This window comes from Chrysochloris asiatica, unplaced genomic scaffold (assembly GCF_000296735.1).
Source record: "Chrysochloris asiatica unplaced genomic scaffold, ChrAsi1.0 scaffold00100, whole genome shotgun sequence".
NCBI classification, from domain to species: Eukaryota; Metazoa; Chordata; class Mammalia; order Afrosoricida; family Chrysochloridae; genus Chrysochloris; species Chrysochloris asiatica.
In genome coordinates, this window is record NW_006408618.1 from 6590910 (window position 1) to 6602609 (window position 11700).

The 11700-nt window shown below is 36.5% G+C and overlaps 1 protein-coding gene across 3 annotated transcripts in view; it reads right to left on the minus strand.

Moving 5' to 3' along the window:
• Nucleotides 1–11700, minus strand: part of RFWD2 (ring finger and WD repeat domain 2, E3 ubiquitin protein ligase) — a 265833-nt gene that overhangs the window by 204212 nt on the left and 49921 nt on the right. The window contains exons 4-5 of one of the 3 annotated variants that reach the window (XM_006867071.1): nt 4009–4073; nt 3214–3333 (exon numbers count right to left, since the gene is read on the minus strand). The exons of 1 other annotated variant lie outside the window; for it this stretch is intronic. In XM_006867071.1, the coding sequence (XP_006867133.1) occupies nt 3214–3333; nt 4009–4073 (185 nt within the window). Of the gene's footprint in view, nt 1–3213; nt 3334–3996; nt 4074–11700 lie in introns of all 3 variants that reach the window. One more of the 3 variants, XM_006867070.1, reaches the window with a different exon arrangement.

Genomic DNA, 11700 nt, shown 5'->3' on the forward strand with positions numbered 1-11700 from the left:
CGCTATGAGTCAGTTCCAACTCGATGGCACCTGATAACAACAACAACTAGGAATTCAGCACATTCTTCTGCACCTTAATCTTCTGTAAAGAAAAGACTTCATAAAGGAGACAGAAGGCAAATTATAATTTCACATGTAAACAGAAAAGAAAGTTTATATAAAGAAGGTGAAAAATTAAAAATAAAATGCTCAAAAATGGGAAATTTATTAGGAGTCCTGGTGTGGCACTGTAGGATAAGCAGTAGACTGCTAACCACATGGCTGGGCAGCTTCCAAGGAGCATTCTGGCTATACTTCTTTCAACATAGATTTGTCTGTTCTTCTGGCAGTTCTTGGTACTTTTAATATTCTTCTCCAATACCATAACTCAAATGCATCAATTCTTGTACAGTTTTCCTTATTTATTGTCCAGCTTTCACATGCATATCATATTACTGAAAACACCATGGCTTAGGTCAGGTACACCTTAGTCCTCAAACTGACATCTTTGCTCTTCAACACTTTAAAAAGGTCTTGTACAGCAGATTTGCCTGATGCAATATGTTGTTTGATTTCTTGACTGCTGCTTCCATGAGTGTTGATGGTTGATCTTTCACAACTTCAGTCCTCTCTCCAATTATCGAGATGCTACATTCTGGTCCAGTAGTGAGGAATTTTGTTTAATTTACGTTGAAGTGCAAACCATACCAAAGGCTGTTGTCTTTGATCTTCATCAGTACTCCCTCCCTTTCTTACACCACATAATACAACTCTTCTAGTCTACTCTTTGTAGGAACAGGTCTCAGTGTTAAAGTTCCAGGTACAAGTCTGGAAAAAAGGTTAAAAGCTTCAGACTTGGATATAAAGGATCAAAATATATTCAGTATTTTTTGTTATCAGTATTGTACATTCTCTTCTACCTTTAAATGTGCCTGATGTGCAATAGTTCAGAGATCCTCTTTTTACCCACTCCAGAATAATACTAATAAAAAAAATCCTCTAGTTTTCTCTCAGGGTAGAAAAGTGAGTATCAATGGCAGCGAGTGGCAAAGGAATGATCAGCGATTCCAAGTGATTCTTAGACTCTCCAACAACCATCCAGTTCTCAGCCGTTACTATATAAGATACATGGCGCTCCCAAGTCTAGTGTCTTTACTCCATATTATAATATAGTTAGCTCTCAGTTTTTCTCCTATTGCTGGCTTAGCATTTAGCTTTCTCACATCTGTTCATTTATTACCTTTAACCCATTTGTTCATTTATTACCTTTAACCCATTTGCTTTGGTAGCTGTGCGCCATGGAGTCAGTTTGGATACATAGCGACCCTGTACAGGGTTTCCAAGGCTGTAAATCTTTGTGGGAGCAGAACACCTCATCTTTCTCCCGTTGAAGAGGTGGTAGTTTCGAACTGCTGACCTTGTGGTTCGCAGCCCGATTCATAACCACTACACTGCCAGAGCTCCTTCCATTTGCTTTATAGATAACAAAATACTGATGCATTCATTGTCTCTTCTCCCATTTCCTTTCCCTTTTAAAAAAAATCTTCTATCATTTTCATAGACTTTCAAAAGCTGAAAAAAGGTAACTGCATATGTTCAATCCATAATCATTACAAAGAAGTCTCTTTATTATTATTATATGAAAATATTTACTTGATTTAGATATTCACCACTATTACATACACCACGATGGAAACTTCACAAGGGCAGAACCCTTGTCTGTCTTGACTACAACCCTTAACCCAATGCCTAAGCACATAGTATATATTTCAAAAGCATTAGCTATAAGAGTATATGAATCAGTTAATACACAGGAACTCAAAGACACCTACCTTTCCCCACCCAAAAACCTGGTCCATGGATCACATTTTAAGAATCTCTGTTTTAAGGATTTCACCTGGTCAGTTAAAGAAAACTATGGTTAAAACCATAGGAGAAATTTTCCTAACCCTAACCCTACACACACACTAAGAGAGATATTCACTTTGGTCAAGCTGACCTCAGATGCTCTCTTCTCCTACCAACAGGCTCCTGTATCATGCAGGAAGATCCAGATCACAGTGCCTATCAGCAAAGACTTTAAAACTGAAGCTGGGAGAAAACCAATCCTTTTCTTCTTTCATTAAACAATGAAAAAAAATGAAGTGTACATGACTACATTACACACTATGTGACAAAAACTATGAGAAGAAAAAAATCAGAGCTATCCCACTGAGATAAGACACATGTGGCAAAGAAAAAGAATGCCCAACACCACTCCATCCTTAATCTCATTTACTTACAGTCCCTGAAAGAAGCCTTGGTTCTAATCCTAACAAATTTTGTTAGTATGCAGCTCTTACTGTTTGTTTTTTGGGTTTTTTTGGTGATGTACTCATTCACTTTTTCTGCCAATAAGATTATCTTTTTTGTTTTACAAGATCACAGTGGCTATTTGCTTACTGCTTTTAAGAGAACATTTTCAATTCCAATTACTGGGTTCTCTCATATATAAAAATAGAGCATTCCTATGAGAACGTCCTTAAGCCAAAAATGGCATAGAGAGTGAAAAAGCAATTACCATTAATTTTTATGGGGAACTGTTTAAGCCATTTCTAGACCCAAAAAGTAACCTACCAAATAACACATAAAATCTAAAATTTAACACTGACATAGTGTTGTTCACAGACACAGTTTAAAGCTAGAATAGAGCTTAATGCTGTGTCTAGTTCCTGGGAAGCAGCTTAGCAAAGCTACTCTTATTGTTCAGGGTGTGTGTTGTGTTGCCCCCTTTAACAGCTTACTGCAAAACAAATTCTGAATGCTAATTTCGCTTTTTGTTATAAAAGTGAAAAATCTCTCAGCAAAAGCGGGTACGAATGTAGGTCTTTTGTAAAAGTGAACTTTAGAGAAGTGGAGGATTCCCTAATAAAATAAAACTGTACTTTCTTACAATCTCAATAGTCAGCTGATGCTAACATGAGGTTGCTTCAAAAGTTCATTTAATTGTATTTTTCACAAGTTTTTTTTTTAACACTCGCATACAAACTACCATACAAATAAATTATATAATAAGGAACTTGTTTATTCTTTTACTTTATAAAAAAGAGGAATTCCACTAGAAGTGATACGTTGAAGATGGTTCTTTAGATTAAAATGAATGGATCAAGTGACCCTACCCATTTCTGCATCGTTTTTAGTGTGATAAAAATAATTCATATAAAACAAATTTGTTTTAATCTAACTGCCACTTACTGCTTCCAGTTGTTTCTTCTTCTGCACTAGTAATTCCAGCATGAGGTTGACATTGGCCAAATCAAGGTTATCTTGATCAGTTCCCAATAAATCCTGAAATATTTGCCATCTGTGGCCATTCTAAACATGAAAATAAGAAACAGTAACTTTTTTAAAAGACTGTGTTAGAAATTCTAATACAAATGTTTAACTGTTATTTTCTTATATGCTTGTTATAGAGATATCAAAAATGTAATATTATAATCACTACTTCTCTAAATCCCATTGCCTTGCTAAGTATAATTTAAACACTACTTCTCCCTTAACTAAATTTAGGTAATAGATATGAAAGGCATACTCAAGGCAAATGCTAATTTAGAAACTCTAAGAGTGTAAATGCCAGAATGAACTTTATTTCTTTAATCATAGTTTCAACTTTATATATAGTAAGGTATTAATTTAATCTAACTTATCTCTATAAACTAGCCCTGATCCTCTTACTAAAATCACTCAAGAGTTTTCCAAAACACCTGCTTCTAGTTTCACCTTGTCTTATAATTATTCAAACACCATGTAATACAAACTAATTCTGCCTCAATGTAACCCTTTCAGACTGTTCAAAAGATAACTCAAAGTATTTCAGACAATACAGTTTCAAAAGCTCTATATTTGAAAAAAACAATCCTAACAATCTCCTTTAAAATAAACCAATAATATACTAAACTTTGATATCAAATCAATGTTACATCAATAAAAACAACAAAATTAAATTCATTGAAAATAGTAATTAAGAGTTGAACATACGGTGCTACTCACTGAGTGGTCCAACTTGAACCTCTTTTCCTCAAATCTTTGCTTCTGTTTGAGAATGAGCTCATTCACTGAAAATAGCAACAAAACAAAAAACACACATGATTTATATTTTTACTAAATGCATCCATCTAATTATTCAGTTTTGAGGGATTCTATTTAACTTCACAAAGCTCCAAAAGTAAGGATGCTAAGTTAATATTTTATTTCCAACTTTAAAAAGCTAGCTGCTGCTTCTACTACTTACACAGGAGAAGAATTCTGGAAATATGTATATTCTCAACAAAGACAATGAGGTTGTCCCCATGCCTCATGTGGTAAATGGCTAATTATAGAAGGTAGGCACTAAAGATTTTTATTGTTCTTCAATTCATTTGCTGCTGCTGCTGTTAAGTTCTGCCGAGTAGGTTCCAACCCACAGAGACCTGTATAGGATTTCCAAGGAGTGGTGACCTTCCAGTTCAAAATGACCTTGAGGTCAAGCACTTATCTTACTAAAGAATCACACTATGGCTAGTACTTAGTTACCAAAAACCAACAACTCACTGCCCACAAGTCAATTCTAAGACACTGTGCTGTTGTTGTTGTTGTTAAGTGACGTCGAGTAGGTTCCGACCTATAGCGACCCTGCATAGTTTCCAAGGAGTGACTGGTGAGATTGAACCACCGACCTTGCAGTTCAAATGGCTTTGCAGTCTGGCGCATTAACCCACAATGCCACACCAGAACTCCAGGACAGGGTAAAACTCCCTCATAGGGTTTCCAAGATTGCATTATTTACAGAGGAGTCCTGGTATAGTGCTGTAGGATAAGCAACGGACCTCAAGGTTGGTTTGAATTTAAAGATCAGTGGGGTTCAACCACACCAATGGATCCTTGGAAACCGGATACAGGGTTGCTAGGAGTTGGAGCACACGCAATGGCACTTAACAACAACATTCTTTACAGAAGCAACCTGTCACATCTTTAGCCATTAGAGCCGTTGGTGGGTTCGAAGTGCCAACCTTCTGGTTAGTACTGGAAGGCTTTCACCACTGCACCACCACAACTCCTCACTTTTATTTACCTACTCAAAAATCATCCTACACTATTCCTGGATAAATGTTAGACTACCAGAGTAATTTAGCTTTCAGAGAGGTTGCATCCCTTGCCACTCCTGAAGTATGATTCTTGTCTAATCTAAAGCAAGTTACACATTCATTCCCTTGCCAGTAGCTGATGTGGGGATAAGTATGTTTACCTAGTTTTGCCCAATGATAGAGTGCTGTCTCTATTTTAAAAGGAAGAGCAATACTTATCTGGCAGGGGAGATACCATGATCATAAAAAGGAAGGGCAACAGAACAAATTCTCTCCCACCTCCATAAGGAGAACGGTATCTAGAACTGCTTAGAATTGACTTTAGAGAGATAGTCAAAGGATCAAGCCATATGCTAAAGATAGAAGACATGAAAGATGGAAAGGGCTTCATATTCTTGAACTACTGAATTAACTAGTCCTGTAAATTATTTTCATGAGAATCAATACATTTTTCCTTAATATTTAAACCACTTTTAAATGGATTTTTCTGTTTTATACAGACAACATATCCTAACTGACACAAAACAAACTAGTACTAGATAAGTTGCTGTTGTTGTAGGTGTTGTTAAGTGCCATTGAGTTAGTGCCAAAGAGTTTGAACCGCTGACCCTGCAATTCAGCCAACCTTGTAGTGGAGTGCTCATCCTCCAGCACCACTCTAGATAAGGTAGGCACTTTATTTTCACACATTATTCTATTGATTATTCTTTCCATTTTGCACATAAAGAAGTTTTAGGACAGAGAGCATAAGGAACTTATTAATGGTGACATACAAAACCAGACAAAGGGGGACAGAAACCCAACTCAATATTTAACATATGCCGGGCAGATACCAGACACACATTATGTATTCACACTTCACTGTAAAGATTGATAAGACTAAATTTAAGAGCTCAGACAGCTCACACTAGCAAAGACAAGCACATATATGATAAATTAAACTTACAGTGTGATTATCAATGATATAATTGAAGTAAACTTACAAAGAACATAGAGTAGGGATCAATAAAAATTGAACTACATGGTTTCAAGGAATATTTCAGTTAACTGGCCTAATATGTATAGCGGAGTCCTGGTGTGGCACTGTGGGTTAATACGACAGACTGCAAATTCATTTGAACTGCTAAGGCGGTGGTTTCAAGCTCACCAGCTGTTCCTCGGAAACCCTATACAGGGTCGTTATGGGTCAGAATCGACTTGATGGCACTTAACAACAGCAACAACTATGTATAGTGTTTCTTTTCTATCTCCTAGTTGTTTGTATGTTGTTGTTGTTGTATGCCGTGGAGTCGGTTATGACTCATAGCGACCCTGTACAGGGTTTCCAAGGCTGTAAATCTTTACGGGAACAGAAAGCCTCATCTTTCTCCAGTGGAACAGCTGGTAGTTTTGAAGTGCTGACCCTGAGATTAGCAGCCAATTCTTAACCACTACCCTACCAGAGCTCCTTAGTAGTTTGTATTGTTGTTGTTGTTGTTAAGTGCCGTCGAAGTCGGTTCCGACCCATAGCGACCCTGTACAGGGTTTCCGAGGGTGTAAATCTTTACGGGAGTAGAAAGCCTCATCTTTCTCCCGCGGAGCAGCTGGTAATTTCGAACCACTGACCTTAAGGTTCGCAGCCCGATTCGTAACCACTACGCTACCAGAGCTCCTTAGTAGTTTGTATAGTGCCTGGGAATTAAAAGCTTGTAACAAGATGCAATAATTTGTCTCTATTTATCTGGAGAAACAGAGGCAAAAAGAGAGTCAGGAACAGAAAGAAGAAGTGGAATGTGTGGCTAACTGCCTCCATGAACTGCTTCATTTTCCAGGAAACCAGAAAAACAGGATGGTGCCTAACTACCTTCAATAATACTGATAACATTATATACAAGAATCCTAATGGAAAATACAAATATATAGAATGGAATTTTAAATTCCCACGGAATTCAGACTTTATGGAACCATGCAAGTTAGATAAACCCCCAAAACTAGTGCCAAGACAATCTTTAAATCTTAAATTAAAAATATTCCCTGAAGTATTCTTAAAACTAAACAAGACATGATGCTCCTTTAAGAACTATCTATATAGGATCAAAAATACAACAAGAACTCAAATTAAATAGGAACCTAGGAGGCAGTAAGTTTATGCTAATGTGGGCGGAGCAATTCAGTAAAGGGTAAGAATGGTTGTGCATTTTGAAGAACGTAAACAATGTCACAGAAATGTACACGTAGAAATTGTTAATCAGTGTATATTCTGATGTGTATATTTGATAGTACCAATAAAAATAAAATTTTGAAAACAAGAAAGCAAACAAACTAAAAGAAAAAGGCAATAGGGTCAATATTCACAATCCAAAGTCACTAATTTAGAGGGAAACCCTTAGAAAAATATAGTGATACAAACAAGAAAAGCAAAATAATTCAATTTTGTTTAACTGGAAATTTCATATTACAAAGCAGTGTTTCTGCAATTAGCAATAACAATAGCTATTCTCTTATTTACACTATAGTAAGTCTTACTCACCAATTTACCTCTGGTATAGTATCTGACATACAACAGACAACCAGTATTTTCTGAATGAATGAATAAATTAAACTTCGAAGATGTATTCTTGGATTTCTAATCTAGTCTCTTCTAGCTAACATTTTATTTGCAATCAAGATAAACATTTACTTGAAACCATAATCAATCAATTCTCAAATCTAAACCAGAAGAATTATCTATACCTTTGCTAGTTATAATTCTGTTGCCTTATAACATTCACATTACTAAGAACGAACTAGACATTCCTACTGTTAAATCATCTATTCCAGTAATTACCTTTTTAGAGGCAGAATAGCATGATCAAAGCACAGACTCTATAGCTACGTTTTCTTTCTAGAGAGACTTTACACTTTACAAACCTGTTACCTTTTACATTAATAAGGAAGAGGGTCATTCATTAGGGCAATAAAAAAAATTTAATTTATGTATTTCATTGGGAGAGACCACAAAAACTAGAGACACAGTTAGTGAGAAATCCCTCAAAAAAAAGAGATAGAGACGGGAGAAAAAGACAAAATCAAAACATCTCTTCTAATAAAAAAATATGACTCAAGCAATTAGAAAATCAAATTCTTTGCTTTTGCCAAAATTGAAGAAACCAGACTAGTTCATTAATAAGTCTTTTTTTTTTTTTTTAGTGAATTAACTTAGGAGCTCAAAACATTGAGGTTGCTGTAGCAAAACTCCTTCTATGCCCATCAATTTATGCATGTAAACAAGATTACTCAATGTATATATGTATACTTTAAATATATTCTTATACTGTAACAATGTGAAGGATGCAACTTTTCTTCCCTGGCTGCCTAAGGACCATCATGAACAACATGGTAACTATCTCAACAAGGAAGCTTATGAACAATTGAGTATTTCAGCGGAAACATGGTCATCAATTTCCTGTGAAAGGCAAAATTACTTATATAAATTCAGGAAAACCTAAAGTGTACAAGACATGCACCATGAATCTTTGTATAAGGATTTTGAACCCATTTTGCCTTTGGCATGACTTACTTGTCCTTGGGTTATGCAAAGAGTAATGAACCCACCAACTTGCAAAATATGGACTGTATAAGAAGTAAAAAGATCTCAAGAAGACAGCAAAAGGTACTCATGAACAGAATGAGGATGGTAAGTAGGACGACAAAGGCCAGCACTGGTGCCAAAACAAAGAAGGAGCAGAGATTCTACAGTGACATGATCTGCAGTGATTGTGCAAAGTTTTGTCACAGAGTTAATAAACTATTTTTTTAAATTTTGTCAGTAAAAAAGAATACAAATAAAGCAATAATCATCGATGGCACTTGATCTACTGGAAGGGGAGAACACTATCCATATCCACCTCATTGAGAGACATATTTACAGTAACATTTTATGTCAAATGCTTTAAAATTTTTATATTGGTTTGATCAACTATACACTAACAGAAATTATAATAACAATCCAAACAAAATATTGAATACTTGTGTTGCTGTTGTAAGGTGCCGTAAAGTTGGTTCTGACCCATAGCGATCTTAAAAGTAGAGCAGAATGAAACACTCAGAATTGCTGCTACAGTTGGGAGTGAGCTCATTGTTGCTACCACTATGCCAGTCCATCTCATTGGGGTTCTCACATTTTTTTTTGTTGACTCTATATAATACTTACCAAGGAGTCCTGGTGTGGCACTGTGGGTTAATGTGCTGGACTGCAAAGTCAGTATGAACCACAAGGTCGGAGGTTCAAGCTCACCAGCTACTTCTTGGAACCTTATATAGGGTCACTATGAGTCAGAACTGACTTGATGGCGCTTAACAACAACAACATACTTTACTAAGCATGATGTCCTTCTCCAGGGACTGGTCCTTCCTGATAATAGGTCTAAAGTATGAGACACGAAGTCTGACCATCTGGCTTCTAAGGAGAATTCTGGCTGTACTTCTTCCAACACAGATTATCTGTTGTGCTGGCACTCCATGGTACTTTTAATATTCTCCTCCAGCACTATAACTCAAATGCATTAATTCTGCTACAGTCTTCACTATTCACTATCCAACTTTCACGTGCATATGAAGCTACTAAAAATACCAGCTACTGAAAATAAGGTCAGGCACACCTTAATCCTCAAATTGACATCTTTGCTCTTGAACATTTTAAAAAGATCTTATGCAGCATATTTGCCTAATGCAATAAGTTGTTTGATTTCTTGACTGTTGCTTCCATGAGGGTTGACGGTTGACTTGAGCAAAATGAAGTCTCTGACAACTTCAAGCTTTTCTCCATTTATCTTGATGTTATTTATTAATGCGGTGGTGAGGATTTTTGTTTTCTTTACAATGAGATGCAACCCATACCAAAGGCTGTGGTCTTTAATCTTCATCAGTAAGTATTTTCAGTCCTTTTCACTTTCAGCAAGGTTGCATCATCTGCATATCGCAGGTAGTTAATTAATCCTAATGCTACATTCAACCTCATGTAATCTAGCTTCTCACATTATTTGCTGCCTGGTAGTGTTGTGGGTTAAGAAAGTTGGGCTGCGAATTGCAGGGTCAGCAGTTCAAACTTACCAGCTGCTTCACAGGAGAAAAATGAGGCTTTTGGCTCCCATAAAGGTTTACGGCCTTGGAAACCCTAGACAGGGTCACTATAAGTAGGAACCAAATCCAAGGCACACCACCACCACCACCACCACCACCACCACAAATTAAATAAGTATGGTGAAAGAATACAACCCTGGTGCACAATGATTTTAAACCATTCAGTGTCCCCTTGCTCTGTTTTAGCAACTACCTGTTTGTCTACGTACAGGCTCCTCATGAGCACAATTAAGTATTCTGGAATACTCATTCTCTGCAATGTTGTCTGCTACCTTGCTATGATCCACACAGTCGAAATATTTCCATAATCAATAAAGCATTAGTGAAGTGCTTTAATGCTGGTATTGATCAAACATGCACTCATGATGCATTGTTAATTGCTGGCGATTGAAATGCAAAAGTCAGAAACCAAGAAGAAAGATCAACTGGAAATGATGGCTTTGGTGATGGAAACAATGCTGTAAATCACATGATAGAATTTTGCAGGACCAACAAATTCTTCATTGCAAATACCTTTTTTTAAAACAACATAAATGGCATTCAGAAGTAATACACAGGAATCAAAGAGACTACATCTGTGGGAAAAAGACAATGGAAAAGTTCAATATCATCAGCCAAAATAAGGCCAGAGATCAAGTGTGGAACAGATACCAACTGTTCTTAAGCAAGTTCAGGCTGACCTAAAGAAAATTAAAACAAGGCTGCAAGAACCAAAATATAACCTTGACCATATCCCGCACGAACTTTGAGACCATCTCAAGAACACATTTGATAAAAATTAGACACTAATGACTGAATATCTCAGTGGGATAAAGAAAAAAGGTCATCAAAAAAGACAGGAAAGAAAGAAAAGACCAAAGGATGGCATTAGAGATTCTGATTCTGAATCTTGCCCCTTGCAAAGAGAAGCAAAATCAACGGGAAGAAATGAATAAGCAAAAGAGCTAAACAGAAAACTTCTAAGGACAGCTGGGGAAGACAGTCAATATTATAATGAAATGTGCAAAGACATGCTCAGCATTTCTCAACTTAAAGAACTGAAGAAAAAATTCGAGCCTTAGGTTGCAATATTGAAGGATTCTATAGACCCATGAAGCATCAAGAGAAGATGGAAGATGCATGATCAAGTGGGATTCATATCAGGGATGCAAGGATGGTTCAACATTAGAAAAACAATCAACATCATCCACCATATAAATAAGAAAAAAGAAAAGAACCACATGATCATATCGATTGATGCAGAAAAGGCATTTGACAAAATCTAACATCCATTCCTGATAAAAACACTCATCAAAATAGGAATTGAAGGGAAATTCCTCAGCATAATCAAGAGCATATGTACAAAACCAACAGCCTATATTACTCTCAATGGAGAGAAACTGAAAGGCTTCCCTCTGCGAACAGGAACCAGACAAGGATGGCTTTGTCACCACTCCTATTCAATATTGTGCTGGAAGTCTTAGCAAGAGCTATACGGCAAGACAGGGAAATTAAAGGCATCCAAATTGGCAAAGAGGAA